Here is a 23,865-nt window from a genome sequence, read left to right on the forward strand (position 1 = left end):
ATCCTCATTTTCAGGTGAGAAACTGAAGCTTCAAGAGTTAGGGAGTGTTCCCAAAGCCACACAGGAAATGGCAAAACAGGATTCACAGTCTATAATCTTAACCTATACTGTACTGACGTCCTTGATGCCATCAGTATTTAAACCTGGTCATGTTTTGAGAAGATTCATAGATTGACAGCTTATTCTTAATGACAGTGCCCTTCCTTTACCTCTCATTTATATCAAGTTGAGATGAGATTTTCAAAGCAGGGGCATTCTAGATGACTAATGTGACATGATGTATGCTGTGCTTTTCACAATTGAATGTGCATACAAATCACCTGACGATCTTATTAAAATGCAAATTATGATTCAGTAGCTCAGGGGTGGTTCCAAAGAGTCTGCATTTCTAACAAGCTCCCAGATGAGGCTGATGGTTTGAGTACCATTTTAAGTAGCAACAACAGAAAGGAAAAGAGTAACCAGTGTGAGAGGCCTTGGAATAGAGTCTCAGCTAGACAGCAACTGAGCTGTACGTTTCCTAAGCTTCTTAATTTTCTCATTTGCAAAATGTGGACTGTAATATCAAACATGCATATCTCAGGACTGGTTTTATGTTTGTTTTACTTTTGTTTGTTTTAAGCTTTTTTTAAAAAATTGAGGTATAGTTGATGTACAATATTATATATTTCAGGTGTGCAACATAGTGATTCACACTTTTTAAAGGTTATACTCCATTTACACTTATTATAAAGTACTGTCTGTATTCCCTGTGCCACAATACATCCTTGTAGTTTATTTTATGAGGACTGTTTTGATGATCACATTGGATAGTGCTTTGTAAAGTGCTCAAAAAAAAGGCATGTGTTACTATCAGCATTAACATGAAGTTCATACTTGTTCAGTTCAATGTCCCCAGAAGCCTAAATGAGCCTCAGATCTATCTTGGTTATAAAAATAGTTATCAGACCAATTGTCCTGCTTGGCTCTATGTGAATATGATCCTAAGGTCAGGTTGAATTCAGTGGATTTACTCATCCGGAGAATAAGATAGGATCCATAATTTTCCCTACCCAGAAAGCCATTTGCACAAGCTTCCTATGAAATTTTAGCCTGAGAGCACAATATTGCTTTCTCTCTGTAAGGATATCTTATCTCAATTTCATAACTCTAATCTGTTCCTTTTTCTGATCTGAGTATATTTTAACAGCACCGTTATCTCAGACTATTAGAGTTTGTTGACAATGCTGGGTTCCCTACTACTACCACCTCCCCTTCCCCCCCCAGCTCCCAGTAACCAGCAGCCTGACATTGAAGGCCACCGAGTAAGGGCTGGCTCTGCAAGTTTTCAAGGCTCAATTTGCTGAATGCCCTTGTCTCCAACTGACAGATAGGTTTGCCAGGATCTGGCATTTCAGATTGTCCCAGTGAAATGCTGATTGTTTTTGGAAACCTTGAAGAAGTCATGATTTATTCATTAACAAGGAGCCTTCCTTTCTCCTTTGGAATTCAACCAACATTGATTCATTCATTTAACAAATATGCATTGAACAGCCAATACTAGGCATCGTGCATGATGCTGGGAGACAGAGATGAATGAAACATAAATAGTGTACGTGCGGCCTTGGTATTCAGACAGACCAGGTTCTTAGACACATTCCATTAGTTTTTAGACTTCTGATCTTGGACAAGCTAAAATATTACTGAGTTCAGTTTGTTCCTTAATAAATGATTCTTATGAAGTTTATATGAGACAGTATTTATAATGTGCCTTTTATAATATTTAGTCATAGCAGATTTCTGAAATATGATGGTTTGGGGTTTCCTAAACAGCCCTCTATTTCATTTCATGGAGACCTGGAAGAGCCAGAGAATGTGATTGCTTCAGTACAGTCTAAGGAGTTCTGAATGATAGAGGAAGGCACAGAATTAGCCTTCTAATGGAGTGAAGTGATTTTCTTCTAAATCATTTCACTTTTATCTCTTAAAAGTTAACCCTCTCTCCAGTAAAACTCTAAGATCCCTGGAAAGAGAAGGCAGCAAGGAGCATTTAATGAGACTTAAGCATCGACAGACATTTGTGGATTTGAAAGGAGTGATGCTAGGATTTTCAGAATTAAAATTTCAGTCCACTGTATTTGGGGTGAGGCATGGTTAGTGTGAATTATAGAGGGATTATTTTATCCCTCTATAATTTAAAATCCCTTATGTTTTATTTATTTATCCCTCTATAATCTAAAATCCCTTATGTTTTATTTATTCCTCAAGGAATTTAAGGTCTTAATTGGATGTTTCCATAAGGCTGAAGAGGATGGCCAGAGTTTCTGTTACAAGCTTTAAGGGATATTGCCTTAAAGCAATATCCTACATAGCTCACCATTCATTCAATCTCCCAGCTTTGAAGTTATGAAATTCTTGACAAATGTAACACAAATCTGAGTATTGCATTACTTTCAAATTGGCACATAGTGTGAGACTTTATTACATATATGGTACTATTTTGAATTTACATTTAAAATGTGACCTCACTTTATGCAGCTCAGAGAATTCGCTTAGGCAATATTTTGATGTGGTCAAGTTAGTTACTTATGGAAGGTATCAGACAACATCTACCAAATTGGCGTGAAATTAATTTTCTTCAGCAGGACATAGCCCCTTAGCTGCTGTGATAAATTTTAACATCAGATTTTCCTGACTCAATTTCTAATAAATAAAAGTGTCTAGAGGCAGACAGAGCTGTCTGTCTTCAAGGACAGTATTTCACAATGTGTGTCAGCATAAAGCATTAGTTAGTAAAGATCAAATTAGCAGGAAGAGCTACTCATATCTGTCTTAGGGACATTGATTTGTTGTCCTTGATTTTCCTGCAGTGTTGATAGAGAATTTAGGATCGAAGTTAGGGATCTTTGCAACTATACTGTTTAATTGAATATAACTTATTCTGGACCCATATTGATATGTTGTGTGGGTATCACTTGTACCTCAACATGTACGATATTGTGCCTAGCAAGTATCGATCATTTCAGTAGATTTACAGCCTGAGCAATAAAGGATGGGCTCTGGGTGGCCGCTTCTTAAAAAAAAAAAAAAAAAGAAATCTGCATTTATGCTTTTTCCTAACCTCTGAGAATGTGCAAACACCTTTTTTGCATTAAGAGATGCAAACTGGAGTTTAAATCCTTAGCTACTTGTTGAGGGATATAGGAGAAGTGGCTTAAAATCTCTGAGATATTTAGGTTATTGAGTATAAAATAGGAATCATACCCAGCTTGCAAAGTTGTTGTAAGGGTGAGTGATGACATATGTAAGATGCCTAGTACCCTGCCTTGCATGTAGCAGGTGCAAAATAATTGGTAGTCGTACTGAGATAGCTGTCTTTTATAGAAAGATAAGTGAGCATCAACCACTCGATACATTTTACATTTATTATTCAACATACATTTCATTGACAAGCTACTATGTGCCAGACACTAAGGCTCTGGGTATAAAGCAATAAAAATACAGAAATTTCCTGCCCTCAAGGAATTTGCTATCCAGTGAAGACAGGCAGGTAATAACTGCAAAATAAAGAACATGGCATTGCCACACAGTTAGAAATCCACTCAGTTGTAGTGTGAAGTGGATTAATTTACCTAGAATGAATATGCTTAGTAGCAATTTGCAAAACTTAACAGTACTATTAAGAAGATATCACAAGTATAGCACCATGTCTTATATATATATATATATATATATATATATACTTTTTTTTTTTTTTTTTTTTTTGCCGTACGCGGGCCTCTCACTGTTGTGGCCTCTCCCGTTGCGGAGCACAGGCTCCAGATGCGCAGGCTCAGCGGCCATGGCTCACGGGCCTAGCCACTCCTCGGCATGTGGGATCCTCCCGGACCAGGGCATGAACCCGTGTACCCTGCATTGGCAGGCGGACTCTCAACCACTGCGCCACCAGGGAAGCCCAATAAATTTTGAGGGACTCCATATATAAAGTCGAGAATGAATATGTGACTATGGCATAATTCGATTTTTTCTGGCCTTCTTAAAAATCTGTTAATTGATGCCTGTATTAGTTTCCTAGAGCATCTGTAATAAATGACCGCAAAGTAGATAGCTTAAAACAACAAGAATTTACTCTCTCACAGTTTGGGAGATCAGAATTCTGAAATTAAGGTGCCAGCATAAGTGGTTTCTTCTGGAGACTCTATTTCATGCCTGTTCCTTACTTTCTGGTGGTTGACAGCAATCACTGGCCTTCCTTGGCTTATAGCTGCCTCCCTCCAGTCTCTGCCTCCCTCCAGTCTCTGCCTCCATCTTTACATGGCCTTCTTCCCTGTGTGTGAGGGGTAGGGGTGGGGGGGAGGTGTCCTTTCTCTTATAAGGACACAAGTCATTCAATTTAGGGCCCACCCTAATTCAGTATGACCTCATTAACTAATTACATCTGAGAAACTCTCTTTCCAAATGAGGTCACATTGTGAGGTTCAGTGTGAACATGAATTTCTGAGAGACCATTCTCAACCCAGGACAATGTCCATGTAGAAGCAACTAGTTTGCAATATCAGAACTGTACAACTGCAGTTCTTTGGAAAATCTGTCTGGTATGGGATCAGCCCAGAACAGAACAATGGTTCTCAAATTTGGCTTTACATTTGAGTTACCTGATTCAGTTAGTCTGGAGTGATTAGGCAGGGCTGATTTTTCAAAGCCACCCTCTTGATTCTTATGAGCAGTAAAGACCAGGTCATTGGTATTCACAAAATTGTAAACATTAACTTCATTCCATATTTTATTTGATTTTTATCCCAAGCACCTAGCACAGGGTCTGCCTTATAATATACTCAGTAAATACTATTCATTAGATTAATGAACAAATAGTTTTATAGAATAAACACATTGTTGAAAGATCAAGATTGAATACAGTGACCCAAAAGGATAGGAAAGTAGTGTTTCACATTGGAAGTTATAATGGATTATATGTTATTTCTTCTACATTCATGAGATTTTGCAGAAACAATTACCTCATTCATCTCTTAACTTCCTTGAGATTAGTAAGTGTCAAGTATTATTACCCCTGTTTTTCAGATGAAGAAATTGGATCTCCTAGTGCAACCTTCTCTTCAACTGCCTTATTATTTTTTAATACCACCGGGAATTTGATGGATGTCCTGCAGAAAATGCAATTAGAGGCAGCATTTCTGGTGAAGGAACGCAGGTCACCAAGTTTTCAGTTCTATATTCAAGACAGGATGAGTTGTAAGAAGGCTAACTGAGGGGGCAGGGAAGGAAATAAAAATTGCTCTGCAAAGCGAAACAAATGTCCTGTAACTGAAGGTTACACAGTTAGACACACGCAGTAAGTGAAGTAGTCTAGTTATTTACTGGAGCCGTTACGAGTGCAGTAGGGAAGTCAGAATGTCAGACCCAGGAGGTAGACAGATGGACATGTGCTTACATCCTGGTCCTGCCACTTAAAAGCTACATGCATCTCCCTATGCTTAATGGCCTCACCTGTGATTTGTCTATCATAATATTATCTGACACATGGAGTTCTTGTAAAGATTAAATGATACAATCCTTACATAATACTTGGCACATAGAAAGTTCTTGTTACTGCTGTTAGAGACCTCAGTTGTAGGCTTTATTTATCTCCACCTTTCCTTAGGGCAAGATCATGTTCAAGTGAGGTCTAAAGGACTTTTCTGTTTTAATTGTTTAATTCTTCATATTTACATTCCTCATTGGCTTGTAAGTTTTACGAGAGCAGAAACTAGGTTTGTTTTTGACACTGCTCAGTAGGTGAACACTGAATATTTCTAGAATGACTCTTAGGTTAGATTATCTCACTAAAGACTTCGCTCAAAATCTTTCCCTCCTGCCTATTTCACGCTAAGTAAAAGCCAAAGTTCTTATAACACACTATGAGACTCTAGGACTTTATACTAAAAGGAGCTGAGTAGAGTGAAGAAAAGGAAGCAGTTTTTAAATTTTTTTGAAAAAATCCTCTCAAGCATGTTGTTAAAGGGCTTGTAGTCCGGTAACTGACCAATCATAAAATGAACAGGGTAGCCTAGGCTATACTAAAATTAATGTGACTGGGGTAGTGGAGGGGCAGAAAGATTCATTATATAATAAAGACTCTGTTTGACAAGAAAATAAACTTTATAATCTCAAATCTTATTATAACTCAATTTATAAATTGCATTTGTGGTTTCTTGTCATCAGAAGGCTCAACTTCACTCAATTATAACTAACTTTCTAATTTAAAATACATGATTGACTAATCCCAAAGGAAAATTTGAAGTTATACAGTGCTTAATCATTCAAACATTTAAAAATATATTTTAAAAAAATTTTTTAACATCTTTATTGGAGTATAATTGTTTTACAATGGTGTGTTAGCTTCTGCTGTATAACAAAGTGAATCAGCTATACATATACCTATATCCCCATATCCCCTCCCTCTTGCGTCTCCCTCCCACCCTCCCTATCCCACCCCTCTAGGTGGTCACCAAGCAACGAGCTGATCTCCCTGTGCTATGCGGCTGCTTGCCACTAGCTATCTATTTTAAATGGGTTATTTGTGTTAGCTTGAAGAAAAGAAATAGCACAGTTGGATTTAGGTTTAATTCATATTTATGATACAATTATTATTAAAGGGGCAACACTCAAGATAGAGATTTGGAGGATGCTTTAATTGCTGTTATATCAAAAAAAGGTACTGCTGTCATTTTTGAAATATTCCTTCTTGAGTTGGGTGCTGAGCATTAAACACATTTCAGGAGGAGAACATTATCAAGCCAGGAGCTATGTATATGTAAGCTCATTTCAACCTCCTAACACCCCAGGACATAGCAAAGGCTGACATTACTATCATTCCCGTGATACAGGTGAGATCAAAGAGGCTCATGAGTTTAAGTTACTTACCCAAAGTCTTACGAACAAAAAGTGGCAGAACTTATTCAAACCAGTTCTTTCTGACTCCAAAGCTGCAAGTCTTTCCGCTACAAATGTTGCCCAAATTACTTACATTTCTTACGTTACATTTTTTTATGTTGGTACATTTTTTATGTTGCTTTATCACACAAGATGAGACCTAGCCCCTTGAATTTTTAAGTGCACCACAGAGCGCTATGTTGTACAGCAGATCCCCAGACCTACTTCAACTTGGGTTAAGTGGAAGTTCATACCAGTTGAACATCATCTCCCCATCCCCTTCCCCCAGCCCCTAGCAACCAACAATCTACTCTCTGCTTCTATGAGCTTGACTATTCTTGATGCCTCCTCTCAGTGGAATCATGACCTTCTGCGACTGGCTTATTTCACTTTGCCTAATGCCCTCAAGGTTCATCCACGTTGTCACACATGGCAAGATTCCCTTCTTTTTTTTAAGCTGAATAATATTCTATCGTACGCAAATATTTATATTTTAGCTCCCTGTCTCATCTCTCCTACTAATTACAGCTATTTTTAAATACCAGTTTTTAAAACAAATTTGCACAATTTACATCAATGACAGTGGAATGACCTCAATGACTGCACATTGCTCTGTGGGAACGGACCTTACCAGTTGCTAATCCAGCATGACCAGATCATTTGTCATCTAAACCAGAACATTTCTGAACACAAAAAGGGGCTGCTAACGAATGGGATGTTAGGACAACGCATAAGCTGTCACTGTCCTGAGCAAACCAGGAGGTCTTGTCACCCTACTTATAGGGAACTCCAGATAACTTCCCAACTCCCACACGAAAGATCTCACCACATAAGCAGTTTTGGCAACCTATGCAGAGGAACAAAGGACAATTGGGCTTCAGTGATGAATCTTAAAGGATCCCAAAGAAAGTGGATGCCTTTACCATGTTGTTATTTTCTGCTAACATCCTCTGGCTAGTATTGCCAATAGAGCAGGGCAGAAACGTGAAGAAACACAAGCACTCAGTACTGGTTTGGAAAGCGTTAGAGCTTTTGACAATCTAGGTGTTTACTGAAATTCGCCTAGCAATAACTTACAATGATTATCCTATACTCAGCTGACTAAAACTCTCTCTAAATGTTTCATGATGCACACACTCAACACAGAGGTAAAGAAGATCAAATGGGACCCTGTCTTGTTTGAGAGAGAGACCGAGTCAGAGGCAGAGAGACAGACAGAGATAGAGCAGAGATACAGAAAGGAGAAATACAAAGAGACACCTAGAAGAACAAAGACAGACGTGGAGCCAGAGAAACACAGAGACAGAGATGGAGACAGAGATAAGGAAGCAAGAAACACTGAAGAAAGTGAGAGATAAATCTAAAGGAGACAGAGGCAGGGAGAAACAGGAGGGAGACGAAGAGGTTGACAGAGCAGCACTCGTTTTATGAGAAACAGGTGTCTTCAAATGGCAGCTCTGAGTAAAATTTACTCTATTTACATTTAGATTCTATAGATTATTGCCAGCAAATTCAAGCACTTTCTGGCTCCCTCTTCTGGATTAACTGATAAAGAAGGTAACTTGTTTCTCAACCAGGCAAAACAAAGCAGGTGGGTTAGGAAGGTCAGTGTGAAACCTCCAAATTCATAGTTACAAAATTAAATGTAGATATTTTCCCCTGATTTTCAGTCACTAACCCTGCTGCTACCCTTCATACATAATGTCTTTCACTGCAAAGTAAAGGAGCCGTTACAGTGGAGGATTCCTGGATTGAATGTCAATATTATGACACAGTATGAGTGTGTTTCGTGTTTGGTAATTGCAATCATTGTTGCTTTTGTTATGGTTATCCATTTACAATGCTTGGTGTCAGTTGATTTATCTCTTGTAAAAATAGAATACAGTCTGTGTGTGTGAAAAAAAAAAAAAGTGAATGATTACAATGGCGGGCTGACTGCAGCATCTGATAACAATTGGTGCAGGTTGACAGCAATTTTCAGCAAGAATCATCACCAGAGTACAAACTATCTGGGGCCCTGCTTCTTCAGGAATAAATTTGAAAAGGCAAAATGAACTGTGTGTGTGTGTATGTGTGGTGTGGTGTGTGTGTGTGTGTGTGTGTGTGTGTGTGTGTGTGTGTTTATGAGCCCCAAACCCATTTAAAAAATAGACTTGTGAGTGGTAAGTTCCCATTTGCGACCAGTGAAGAATGTGCTTCCTAGCCCAGCACCAAGTCACTGCTCATGAATCAGCTTGTCACCGATTCAAAGGAGATACAGGCAGGATCGCCGTGCCACTGCAACGCCCGGTGATTTTGTCATAGTTATTGATTCATGGAAGACACCATGTCTGTGGAAACGTTATTAGCCATTTTCCTCCACCAGACATCCACAGGCTTAGGATCCAGAAAGAAAAACATCGTCCATAATTCAAAAGCACAAGATGGAAGCTTGAACAGGGCTGTGAATTCTGGGGCAGGAACCTTTATTCCTATGCAAAGCCACAGGAAATACTCGTTTTTGCTATCAGCTATCCTAGAAAAAGGAGGAAGATATAAGCGTAATTCTCATTATGGTGAAATTACCATTTCTATTACCATGATAGTTACTTATTAAATTCATAATTCATGGCCCATCACTCATCCCTGAAACCTGACATTTACACGTAATGGCATTTCTTTGTGTAACAGGAAAAGCAGTCTGTGAAGAATGACCACTTGCATATACACCTTTGAGATGTGGAAGGGTCAGAAATACAGAGCAACCAGAGTGATGATGGGCTGATTGGTTCTCCGTAAAGTCAGGCTTTGTAAGATGAAACCTTTCCCATTGGTAAAAATGAATGCACTTTCATTCAGTTATATCATGATTTAAAGTGGCCTACTTACTTGCACACTTATTTTTTATTCTTTGGTTTGTATTCCTTTCTTTCATGATTTCTGAAGCACTAGGACCCTAGTAGACTGGAGTAACTTCTAGTTGCAGGGATAAGGGAGTTGACTTAATTTTGATTTGTAAGGTAATAAATTTGTTATAGATTATTGGATTCAGCAGTTTATATAGCCAATTAATTTAAGGTATTCATCTGTCCATTATAGGTGTCAATAAATACTAATTGAATAAATTAATAAATGAGTAAGATTAATCACTCAATAAATATATATATATATTAGTGCCTAATATATGTAATACACTGTGGTAGTTGCTAATAATCAAAATAGGGTAAGAAACTTTCTCAGCTCATTAGGTATTTTTGCTAAAATATCACTCCAATGAAACCTCCCTGGCCACCACATTTAAAATTACAAGTCTTGGGCTTCCCTGGTGGCGCAGTGGTTGAGAGTCCGCCTGCCGATGCGGGGGGACACGGGTTCGTGCCCTGGTCCAGGAAGATCCCACATGCCGCGGAGCGGCTGGGCCCCTGAGCCATGGCTGATGAGCCTGCGCGTCTGGAGCCTGTGCTCCGCAACGGGAGAGGCCGCGGCAGTGAGAGGCCCACGTACCGCAGAAAAAAAAAAAAATTACAAGTCTTCCTCATCCCACCTCCCAACCTGTTCCCCAGTAGGCCTCAGCCCTGCTTTCAATCTGACAAACTTTATATTTTGCTATTTATTTTTGTTTATTACTTCTTCTTCCCTGACTCTAATGTAAGATCGATTAAAGCCAGAATTTTTGTCTGGTTTATTCACTGAAGTATTCCCATCACCTGGGATAGTACAAAGCACAGTGAAGGCATTCAATAAATGTTTTTTGAAAAAGTGAAATAAGGAACGAATAGAATTCGTCCCTCAGAGAATGCAGGTTTAATAAAAGAAACTAATAAATCAGTCATGTAATACAATAGGTGTTACCATCAGTGTAGATGGTTAGACCTCAGAGAACAGGGACGTTTTCTTATATGACCACTGTGTATACACAATTCTACAACAAACACTATTTACAATATATGCATTATAATAAGTGCTTTTTAAATAAAAGAATAAATAAATATTTATGTGATGCAATTAATCTATCAAAGAGTATTTGGTTTCTATGGGGGTAAATTGCCCTCCAGACTAAGGCATTTTGCTGCTGGAGCTACCTTCACCATCAATCTTCTTTCAGTGTTATTGGCTGGGGAATGCAGTCCATAGTATCCTTAGTAGAGTGCCTTCACACACAGCTGTCCAGTTGGAGTGTGGGAAGGACATTGCTTCACATGCTGCGAGGATGTATACCCCCATGCAGATTCCAAATGCATCTGCCAGTTACAGACATGCAGCCAATCTGCACATTTTGAGACCGTGTCACAAGACATAGAGTCTGATTTCATGCTTTCATTAGATATTGACTGAACGCTCTTTATATTTTAGGAACTGTGGAAAGTAATGGGGATACAGTAGTGAATAAAAAAGATTGGGTTTCTGGTTTCATTATATGGCTGAGTGTAAGTCTACTGTCTTATATATTCTCCTTGCTTCTCTGTTCTTCTGTGCCTGACTTCTTTGGGGTGAACCAAATATTTTTGATATTACATTTTAATTCCTCAGTTGGAATTTTGACTGCCCTTCCTTTTATTATTTTCATTTGTTTTCCTAGCATCTAGCAATTGTAATCTGTCTTCTTCTCTTATTCAGACTACTTACAGTTAATATTGTCCCACTTTGTGTAAAATGTACAACAGTAAAATTTCATTTACTTTCCCCCATACTTTATGCTATTATTGTCAGAAATGTAGTATCTACAAATGAAATAAACCCCACAATATTTTTTGGTTGTTTTAAACAAAGGAAATAAGAGGAAAATGAGATAATATTTTATATTTATTCACGTATTTTCAATTTCCAGTGCTCTTTATTTCTACCTGTACATCTAACTTTTCATATCATGTAATTTCCTTTCAGCCTGAAGAAATTCCTTTATAATTGCTGATAATAGAGGTCTAGTAGCTATGATTTCTCTCAGCTTTAGTTTATCTGAAAATATCTTTATTTCATCTTTATTCTCAAAAAACTATTTTCACTGAATATAGAATTCTGGGTTGAAAGTCTTTTTATTCCCCCAGAACTTATTCCATTGTTTTCTGTCATCTATTGTTTCTGATGGAAAACCATTCTTATATTATTTAACCTCTATAACACATCTTTTTAGTCTGTTTTTTTTTTGAGAGTTTTCTAATTGTTTTCTAATTGTTTTCAATAACTTGACTATGACATGTCTATGTGATTCATCTTGTATTTATCTTGATTGAGGTTCAAGTTTCTTGGATATGTACATTGATGTTTATAAACAAATTTGGAATGTTTTGGCCATTTATTTTTCTAATTTTTCTCTTCTATCTCATTTGGTTCTCTAATTACATTCATGTTAGACTATTTGATATTGTCTCACAAATCACTAAGGATCTGTTTATTTTTTAATCTCTTTTCCTCTCTGTTACTCAGATTGGATGATTTGTCTCTTTCTATCTCCATTCAAGCTCTTAACTCTTTTCTCAGTCGTCCCCAATCTGCTGTTAATCCCATCTCAAAAAGCTCTTCCATTGTAGATATCTTACTTTTCACATACAAAATTTCCATTTGGTTCCTTTTGTAATTTTATTTTCACTGCTAAAATGTTTACTTAGTATGACTAATTTTTTCTTTAAAGTCCAACATCTGTGTCATCCTAGGGTCTGTTTCTATTGACTGCTTTTTAAAAAATCTTGAGTATGGGTCACATTTTTGTACTCCTTCACATGTCTACTAATGCTTGGTAGCATGATGGACATTGTTATAGTACACTGTAAGGAGTTTAGATTGTGTTATCTTCTTTTAAAGTGTGTTGAGTATTCCTCTGGAAGGCTTTCCACAGTTGCTCGCACTTTTGGTGTTGCCAAGTTCAGTTCTGTTATATGTTAGGATAGGTCAATTTTGATTTTATACTTAGTTATAGGGTGTGGCTCTTACTCTGGGAAATGATACTTTCTCCAAAAGCATAGTCTTTCTGAGCTCTCCAGTGCATGCCAGAGGTGCTCAATGCACTGTGCAATTTCTTTCTTTCCTTCTTTCTCTCTTTTTTTTTTCTCTTCTTTTTTATTTTAATTTTTTTGTGAGGAGCCTGGGCAAGAACTCCCACATCTTGCAGCACTGTACGATTTCTGATACCTCCATTCAGTTCTCGGTCCTAGAGCAGCTTCTGCTTGCTGAGTATTATGAAGTCTGTCCCTGAGCGTGCATCACCCAGCCCTTGGTCAGTGACTGTATTAGTCAGTGTTTTCCGGAGAAACAGAACCAAGAGGATGTATACAGATAAACAGAAAGACACTTATTTTGAAAGATTGGCTCATTCAATTACAAAGGCTGAGAAGTCCCACAGTCTACCATCTGCAAGCTAGAGGCCCAGGAAAGCTGATGGTATAATTCCAGTCCAAACTCAAAGGCCTGAGGACCAGGGGAGCCAATGTCTGAAGGCAGGAGAAAATAGACTTCTGAACTCAGGCAGAGAACAAATCCACCTTCCTCTACTTTTTTGTTCTGTTCAAGCCCTCAACCTATTGGATGATGCCCACCAGTACTGATGAATGTGATCTTTTTTATTCAGTCTACCAATTAAATTGTTAATCTATTCTAGAAACATCCTCACAGACATACCCAGAGATAATGTTTTGCCAGCTATCTGGACAACCTTTAGCCCAGTTATGTTGACACATACAATTACCTATCACAGTGGCCCACATTCATTTAATTTTCACACAGCTCCTCCCCTCTGACACACATAACAGTTCTCTCTTCTTCGGCACCTTGCCCTGCAAACTCCAGTCTCTGCCACCTCAGCACAGTGAGCATGCACTCCACCTCTCTGAACTCTTGAAAGAAAATGCACCCAGGCAGAGGGAGCTGGGCATTGTGGAGCTCACCTTTTGGGTTTTTCTCTCCAGTACCACTGTTCTACATTGCTTGTTGTTCAGTGCTTAAAAACAGTTTCCTCATATACAGGCATACCTCATTTTATTGCACTTCACAGATATTGCTTTTTTTTTTTTTTACAAATTGAAGGTTTGTGGCAACACTGGGTTGTCAGATGATGGTACTGGGAAACAAAAAATGTGTGTGACTCATTTTATTGTGGCATTCACTTTATTGCAGTGGCCTGAAACAGAATCTGCAATGTCTCTGAGGTACGCATGTAACTTGCCAGTTATATGGTTGCTTATGGTGAGATAATACTTCCAATAATATTTATTTATTCTCTAAAGGCTGGAGGTAGAAATCTTCAATCTTACATTGCAGTAGGGAAGACATGTCAAATACATAATTGTATCATCAATTGTTTTTATTATATTTGTGATAAGGCTATAAAGGAGAAACACAGGAAACTATAGGAGCATAGAGTAAAGCTGTTCATAACCTAGTTTGGTCTGCCATGTAAAGTTTTCCTCAGAAAGTGATTATTGAACTGAAATCTCAAGTATGACAGAGCAGAAGTTAACTAGGCCACAATGAAGTAAAACAAAATTTCAGAGAGAGATAATAGCATGTGGAAAGGACCTGAGGGGTACACTGAAGGACTGAAAAAAATTAATATCTAACATTCACTGAGTGTATGTTAGGAACAGTCACTGTGCTAAATGCTTTATATATTATCTCATTAGATTCTAACAACATTATGAGGTAGATACTATTACTAATCCATTTTCTTGATGAGGAAACTGAGATTCAGAGAGATTAAATACTTATCCCAAATCATATAGCACTGGGATCTACCTAGGCTGTTTTATTACCATGCTGGAACACTCAGACACTGTAAGGGGAAAAGAGCAGAATGGTCTGATAGCAGAGAAGGAAAGATGGGGAGGGAGAGGAAGGGAGAGCTAAAGCTCTCTTTAGCTTTTTAGCTAAAGCTCTCATTGAGAAGAAAACACAATAAAAACCACCGTATACAATTTACATTTAAATATATTCCTAAGAGAAGGAAATGTGAGGTCATTGGTGAAAAACCAGGTTGAAGTTAAGGGGAAGAGGCATGAGGAAATGGTCAACTGTTACAGTATTACAAAGATCATCAAGAAGCATATCCATGAATGTGGTTTGTATTGCAATCTGCTGAAAAAGGGACAAATATCCTGGCCTGGCCTTCATGGAGATTATATTTTATTGATTCTGATAATAGATTATTGTTGAAAAGGGCCTCCTATAAATTATAACCATGCAAAGGCAGCAAGATAATTTTTTTTTTTCTTTATGTATGTGTTTCTCATTCCTACTCACTTCTCTCTTAGGGGAAGAGAAAATCACAAAAAACAAAAATGTCAAATCTCAGCTATTCATTTTCAAAAGAAAAAAATATATATATTCCTAAAAGGGATTTAAAAAATATGTTTTGACAACCAAGATCTTTAGTATAAAGGCTTCGTTTGTTTTATAAAGAAAAGACAGACACCCTGAGAAGTTTAATAATCTGCCCAAGGTCACTACTAAAATCTAAGACTTTTAACTACTGACTGAAAACAGCAACCTGTAAAATTTGTAGCCCCAAGTACAGTTCAGAAGATGCTCCAGGGAAGATCATCATTAATTACCAAATTGGAGATGGGGACGCGGAATGTAACGTTAATACTTAAGTACCTGGGAAGCAGAAAGGCCTGAGGGTCCAGGAAGCTGTCACAGAGAGTGAGCTTGGCAGATTTCAGAATTTAAGGGAAAAGGAGGAAATCAAGCAACCAGCAAATATTTCTTGAGCGTCTGCCGCATGCCAGTTTCAGGCACGTTTGTAGAGTTGGACTAGACAACAAGAAATCAAATCTGAAGCAAAGAAGCTGGGTAGGAGGTAACACTAGTCTCTCTCCTACTGCAGATGGCTGGTAGAACCTTCTCTCTCTAACTCCTTGTCAGGATAGGGTCTCAATCAGCAAGAGGGGACGATACCCAGAGCAATGGGGTATGATACAGGGGCAATAGAGAAGATAGAGCAGAGGAGGGAGGAGGGTCCTTCTTCTCTCGGGAAGGCTGCAAACACGACAGGGAAAGTTTATCAAGGCAAGTGTGTTTGAATGGAGTTTTGAAGGCTGCACGAGCAGGTAGAAGTTGATAAGTGGTGAAGGACCCACCAGACTGCACATACAGTGGTACAGAGGTTTGAAAGAACATGAATGGAAAAAGCAGAATGTCCTGCTTGAGAAACTAAAGCAAAATCATCATGCTCCAGACACATTTACAAAGGAGAGGACACTTAGATGGACGTGTCTCCTTAGAAATATACAAAGAAGCCAACTAGACTCTGTTTTATGTAAATCAGACTTATTTCACAAGTTTAAAAGCTCCCTTAGATACTAATCTAGGAGATGAAATCAGGTCTTCTTTTGATATTGAAAGTGAATCTGTTCACTCATTTGTCAGACATTTATTGATCTCTTCTCATGTGCCAGACTCTCAACCAGCACTTGGCATATCAAGTAAGCAAGATATTTCACACCATATGTGTCAAGGGGAGAGGAGGGACCTGTTGTGTGAGTTTCAACAAAGGCGAGAAGGGTGGTGTGGCCGGTGGCTGATGGTCTAAGACAGGGAGGGTGGTGGACAATGCTGTAAGAGTGAGACAGGGCCAGATCATGCAGGGATTGGGGTCCGTGCTAGAAAGTGTGGATTTTTTTCATGAAGGTTTTAGGGGGCTTTCAAGTATGTAAATGATCTGATGTGATTTTCGTAGCTGCTAGTTTGCTGTCAGCCCAACACAAGAGATCTATCAGGTTTTTTAGCCAGTGGACACCAATGGTAGGATGAAGAGCTCCAAAGGGAAATAGATCAGTAGCCTTGCAGTCAGGACTCTTTATAATTCCAAGATGGGAATTATAAAGTAGAAAAGCAACAAGAGATACATTTGCCAAGTTCATATTATAAAGATGGTCTAACCTTGATTTAAATTGGTCTTTTTGCTGTTGCTTTATACTTAGGGAAGCAATATATATAGCAACATGCAAATTCAGCCTTCTGGTCACTCAGAGTGGGCAAGTTGAGGCTGAGCTGAACAAGTGTGACTCCTGACACCAATAGTTTTTCAAGCGCTTGCTAGCTTGCCCACTGGGTCACTACTGATTTTTCTTGAGTCGTCTCCAGCTATCTGAAGTCACAGATACTGCTCCGTCTACTCCTGGGTTAACGTTTTGTGAACACACCTTGTTTCTTTTGTAATCACTCTGTTTGAATGAGCCCCATCCATTAATGTCCACATGTGAATATGTGAAGGATGTCCCATCTCTGGGCACGTCAGCTTATGCTAATGAAGCTGTGTAGGAAGGACATCTATTTTCTCACTTTCAGGGAAGGCAAAAGTACTAACAGATGATTGCGATGTGAATGATTTATGCAGAGCACCCACTCCTCTGGAATCAAAGATGGGGAGCAATGCATGCACAAAATTGTCACGTGGGCCCTTAATACTGGTTTCAATATTGAAATTTCAATCCAGTTAACTCTTTTAGTGATATTTGTTGTATTCCCAATTTAAGACCAAAAGAAGCCAGCAAATTTTATTTTTGCCACTCAGAAGATATATTTGCATGATTCTTTTTTCATGGGGTAATCGTGATCTAATACAACATAAAGAAAACCTAAAAAGTGAGAAAAGCAAAGGGAAAACAAGGATTTAATTTTTTCCTTCTGGGATCCCAACCCTCTGCCTGAGTGGATGGCTGCTCCCAGATCCTGCCTGCCCGGCGTCTGCTGACACACCCTGCAGCATGCCTGAGTTTCTCTCTGCAGACAGCATTAACAGAACCCATCCCGTATCTTCTAGGTTTCCTCTACACTCAGAACAGCACCAAGCGCAGCATTAAAGAGCGGCTCATGAAGCTCTTGCCCTGCTCAGCTGCCAAAACGTCGTCTCCTGCTGTTCAAAGCAAGTTTGTTTGTTTGTTTTTCTCCCCCAAACTTCGCTTGTTTTGTTTGTTTAGGTCTGCATGCATTGCAGTTCTCTGCTTCTAAAAAGAATCCATATATTATATTCCACAAAAGTAACTCTATTAATATATCCGTGTTTACCTAAATACCCAGGGGAACCTCTGTGCAGTTGTGAGGCACTTCCCATTCGGCAGACTGACAGCACAGTGCTAGTGACAGGAGTCTGGGCTTCAAAACATTTTGAAATTTTTGGTTTTTTTGTTTTTTTTTGTTTTGTTTTGTTTTTTATTTTAGAGGGTAGGTATTATCATTTTAATTTTACAGATCAAAAATTTAATACCAGAGAGATGAAGCAAATAGCCCAAGATCACCTAATTTGTTCGATATGTAGCTAATATTTGATTCCTGGCAGCTGTGTTCTATTGTCTGCACACTTATCCACCATGTGATTTTTTTTTTTTTAACATCTTTATTGGAGTATGATCTGAGGTGTAGGGACGCGGCTCAGATAACTCTAGGGATTCCCATTGCCTAAATTGTTAGCAGAGCAGCTGTGCACTTTAAACTGCAATGCCTCATAAATTTCCTGATTCACATACACGTATTTGTTGTGTAATTTAGATACTGCCAAACATCAGAAATGTTACTAGGTTTGAAAAACTACTATAAAGTGGAAAACATTTACCAAATATGACTTTTCTTCTCTGCCCACTCTTTCCCTGTATCATCAGGGGTCTCTAGGAAAACAAAACCAATACATGCAGGTCTTTCTTAGCTTACATCCTGATAAACCCATCGTAAGTTGAAAATATTTTAAGTCAGAAATGCATTTAATACACCTGACGTACTGAACATTGTAGCTTAGACTAGCTTACCTCAAATGTGCTCAGAACACTTCCATTAGCCTACGGTTGGGCAAAATCATCTAACACAAAGCTTATTTTATAATAAAGTGTTGAATATCTCTTGTAATTTATTAAGTACAGTACTGAAAGTGAAAAGCAGAATGGCTGTCTGGGTGCACAATAGACGTAAGCATATCGGTTGTTTACCCTCGTGAGCAATGGCTAACCGGGAGCTATGGGTTGCTGCCGCTGCCCAGCATCATGAGAGAGGATCTACCAGGTTGCATATCACCAGCCCAGGGAAAAGACCAAAATTCGAAGTACAGCTTCTACTGAATGCGTTTCACTTTTGCACCATTTGTAAAGTTGAAAAATCGTAAGTCAAACCATCCAAAGTCCGGGACCATCTGTATACATATACATACACCTACACATGTGCATACACATACACAGGCAAACATATATATATATAAAGGGATTTATTTTAAGGAATTGGCTCACATGACTGTGGGAGCTGCCATGTCCAAAATTCATAGGCCTAACAGGCTGGAAACTCAGGCAAAATTTGATACTGCAGTCCTGAGTGAGAATTCTCTTTTCAAGAAAACCCACTTTTTGCTTAAAGCCTTTCAACTGATTGGATGAAGCCCACGCACATTATCCAGGGTAATCTCTTAAAGTCATCTGATTACAGATGGTAACCAGGTCTACAGAATACCTTCAGAGCAACAGTTAGATTAGTATTTGATTAAAGAACTGGGTACTATAGCCTAGCCAAATTGATACGTCAGACTAATCATCACCTCTTCATCCTCTTTTTCTCCAGTTTTGTGGCATTCTTAAGCAGTAGAATATAGAGGATATGTAAAGGGACACCCTCTATTTTGTAAAGATATCTTACGCAATTTATAGTGAACATTTACAAGTATCCTATTTTTACATTCTTTCATGCACAATTTTTTTCTAGCATCAAACGTGTTAAAATCAGATAGAAAAGGTAGCGTTCTTTGCCAGTGAGGTAACAAACATTAACAAGCTAGGTGAGCTATTCCAGGTGTAGGGCTACAACCCATATCTTCCCCTACTCTCTTTCTTTTCTGCTACATCATTTTGTAGGAACTGATGAACTCAATGAGTGATTAAAATATGTGAACGCTCTAAAATTCCACTAGTCTCGACAACACAGATAGAGAAAATATGGAACGTACCTCAGAGAACCCAGTATGTCCTGTCAAAAGTCCCAGAGTAGCATAGTAATTTATTTCAGTGGCACTGACCAAAGTTAATATATCATAATAATATTTTATTAATTCACTTATTCATTCAACGTATATTTATTATATACGTTATATAACAGTTCCTGTTCCTGTGCTGGGAGATAGGGAAGTAAGTACAACAGCCTTTAAAAAGCTTTGTCCTACTAGAACCTTCTGTGGGGAAAGAGGGCAGGACAAAATTATTTTTATCAGTAATAATCCTATGGACAAGAAAATACATAGTTAAGCTACATTGCTTTGATTTTTTTCCTTCATTGCACATACACACACACTATCTCACAAACAAAACATAACAGGCCATCAGCCTGGAAGGCCACAATTCAGAAAGATGCCAGAACCTTAATTCTACACGGTATTGAAGCTGTAGACATTTTTATTGCTACTGTTCGTCAGTGAATGTTGCTTATTAGAGCCATTGCTTTTCCCCTTTCAAGTTGAAATAAAAATTGCCAATTTATCAGATATTTACCAAAACCAGAGTCATCTGTACAAAGTAGACAAGTAACATGTAACTTTCAGATGGATCTCTCTGCTCACTTAGGGAAGAACAGAATCGTTGTGCCTTGCTAGCATTCTTCCTGAATCAGTACTGTGGAAAGCCACACGTCTAAATAAGTGTTCACAGAGGATGGCAATGCAATTTTCAACTAAGTGTGAGGAAAAAGTCAGGACATTTCTTGAAAGGAAAAGAAAATAACAGAAGATACTAAAAAATTAGGAGACTGACCTAAAAGCTAATATTTTTATAAAAATGGGATTTCACAAAACTGGCTGCTCTTGAACCCACACTAGATGTGGCCTAAGATTTGTGGACCCCCCCAAAGGTCCACAGATATAAAACTCCCTCCGCCACTAGCCACCACTTTCCCTCTTATCCACCTATCGCAAGAAAACCCCAGCACGTCGAAGTAGATTACTTGAAAAGGAGACCACATTAATTCCATTGCTATATTAGAAACTTTTTTTTTTTTTTTTAAATTAGATCCCTAACCATGTTCCAGGCCCTAAGCAGTTGGGCACAGGACTGAAAAGCTGATGTGAAAACATGAAGCAGGAGGCAGGTGGTTGGAGACAGGACCCTAGGCCCCCAGGAGAAAAAGCATGGGGACCAAACATCTCCATGTGGGACCACAGAGAGCCCTCCAGTGAGGTTTGGCTTGACTGGGTGAGTTCCAGGCTTGAATCACCTGCACAGGGGCTGCAGAAATATTCTCCACGAGATCCTATGCAGCTTCAAAGCTAGAGAGCTGAAATTTAGTTTAATAAGAGGCCAATACTCATTCTAAATTCCATTTTCTTTTTTCAGGAAGGCAGAAATGACAGGGTTTTTCATTCCTCTTGGCAGGAATGTGAGATTTATCAATATTATACAAATAACAAAAGAAAAAAAAATCTTTTCTGTAGAGAAAAAGCAAACTTCTGCTGAGTTATAGAGCACTTGGATTCCCTAAACCAGAGAACCCAAAAGTTTGAAGGGAGCCTTCCCTCACGTCTGGTTCCCCGAAAGACTTCCTCTCTCATTACTAGGGAGCAGGCCTGCTTCTTTAAGAAAATAACCATTTGGTGATTGCCAGCTTTACAGAGCAATCTTCCTCATGCTGAGCCCAAAGCAGCCTTCCTTTAACTTCCAACGATAGTGGTCCTTGTCCTGCCCTTGGGAGAATCGTCTGGTCTGCTTCTTTTTCCCAGGGCCAGGGTTCTGCCTCCTTCTCCTCTGGAGTTGAGAGGGTGAATCATTTTTTTTATAAAAGTCACTCATGGCATGATTTCATTCTTTTTAATGGCTGAGTAATATTCCGTTGTATATATGTACCACATCTTCTTTATCCATTCATCTGTCGATGGACATTTAGGTTGCTTCCATATCTTATATACAAAATAGAAACAGACTCACAAACTTAGAGAATGAACTTTTGGTTACCGGGGGGAAGGGTGGAGGGAGGGTTATATTGGGAGTTTGGGACTGACATGTACACATGGCTGTATTTAAAATAGATAACCAACAAGCACCTACTGTATAGCCCAGGGAATTCTGCTCAATATTCTGTAATAACCTAAATGGGAAAAGAACCTGAAAAAGAATAGATACATGTATATGTATGACTGAATCACTTTGCTGTATGCCTGAAACTAACACAACAGTGTTAATCAACTATACTCCAATATAAAATAAAAAGTAAAAAAATATATATTTTTTAATAAAGTCACTCATGTTCATGGCAGTAATTTGGAAAGTACAACACACAGCACATAACACACTCACACCACACAACACACAATCCTACTATGCTCCTGTACTTTGAAGTAACTACAGATAATAAGTAACATCTTTTTTTCATCCGTGTGTGCATTAATGATCCCATCCATACCAAATATTTATCCTTTTCTTACATTGCATACCTTCATAAGTATTAACCTTGTTATTAAAATGTAAATATTTTAATGGCAAACATAATATTCCATTGTATAGTTACAATATGTTGTATTTGACCGCATTCCCTGGCTTTTGAATATTTAGATTTTTTCCCTTTTTCTCTTTTTCCCCCATAATATAAATAGCACTGAGATAAATATCTCTGTGTATATAATTATGTATGTCTTTTAGATTATTTTCTCCCAGATTTGAAATTATTGGATGAAAGAATTAATTTAAGTGAATGCAGCTTCCCTATGTATATTAGAAAATTGTTTTTTGAGTTGGTATTTCAAATATTTAAACACATCACACATTATTACTTCTTGAGTGTTTTTAATATCCTCAATATTTGGAATCTGTATGTATGTTTTAGCCATTTATTAAATGCAGACTTGAAATATTAGCTCTGCTTCTTGTGCCTCAAATGAAAGCATTAAAAGAAGTAGCATATGACAAAGATTTTCTGCATGAAAAACAATAGACATTATTACATATTTCTGAAAATCAAATGTATTGCTCACTTTTAACAAAAGGTAAAAATCATAAACCCTGATCTTCTTACGTTAGAGCACACATCTTGACTTTGATGTTTGAGGAGACTGTCAGACAAATACAAAAGTCCAACTGCCTTGGAAAGATATTGGGGAACAACAAACAAGGCTTTAGGAAGGAGGTGACAGGTGCATGCAATGGCCTGCCGTGGGGCAGCCTGGCTAGTCGTTGATCAGAAGTGATAGATGTGATCTAGTGAGAGTTCATTTAGAACTTAGAATGTCTTCTCCCTGACTCAAATAACTCCCAACCAAGAGTGAGAAATGAATAAGAGCTGAGGCTGGTGACACCTGGACCACGAGTTAAGGATTAGCTGTTTAAGATTTTTGCCCCTGTCCCCTGAGCTGGCCAGTTGCCCACTGCTCTTTGAACACCCAAGCCAGGACGCAGACAAGACCCTCCACCAGATGTGATGGCCTGATCACCATCATTTATTCATTGGCATCACTAGCCGCCCAGTTGCTGAAGTTAGATTCATCCATCGTTCCTCTGCTTTCTGCCAGCCCCCCACCATCTTACGGGTCACTAAACTCTGGTCAGTTTCTCCCTGAAATATCTTTTAAATTAACTTCCCCTTCCTATCTCTTGTCCTAGGACTGTCAAGCAAATCCTTATTACCTCCTCCAAGAACTACTGAAAAAGGCAAATGGTGGCAGCCTGGGTTTAGTGTCATTCATACATTTGAATTCCTATTGTGCTTCCTACTAGACAAAATGCCTGCAATTATTTACTTAAATCCTCTGCACCCTAGCTCCCTTATTGACTCATTCATCCCACAATATTTTTGAGGGACTATATGTGGCAGGCACGATTCTAGGCACTGGATTTATAGTGGGAAATAGGATGTATCAGTTCACTGCCTTCATGGAGCTTATATGGGAAGAGAGATGATAAACATGAAAACCAAGATAATCTCAGGAATTGATGAGTATTATGAAGGCAGTAAACCTATGGTAATATAATGGAAACCGAATGCAGGTAGAGGAGATACTTTGCTTCATTGATGAGGTGACATTTGAGACCCTAAAGC

General features: G+C 38.5%; 1 protein-coding gene across 2 annotated transcripts in view; it reads left to right on the plus strand.

The window, feature by feature from the left end:
* Window positions 1-23,865, plus strand: part of KCNIP4 (potassium voltage-gated channel interacting protein 4) — a gene marked incomplete at its 5' end in the record, with an annotated part of 525,330 nt that overhangs the window by 374,646 nt on the left and 126,819 nt on the right. The window contains one exon of one of the 2 annotated variants that reach the window (XM_082653962.1): window positions 17,642-17,747. The exons of the other annotated variant lie outside the window; for it this stretch is intronic. Coding sequence (XP_082510088.1) covers window positions 17,642-17,747 — 106 coding nt within the window. The remainder of the gene's footprint in view (window positions 1-17,641; window positions 17,748-23,865) is intronic. 2 annotated transcript variants of the gene reach the window in all.

Source organism: Grampus griseus, assembly GCF_964374135.1.
Source record: "Grampus griseus genome assembly, chromosome: 4".
Classification (NCBI taxonomy): Eukaryota; Metazoa; Chordata; class Mammalia; order Artiodactyla; family Delphinidae; genus Grampus; species Grampus griseus.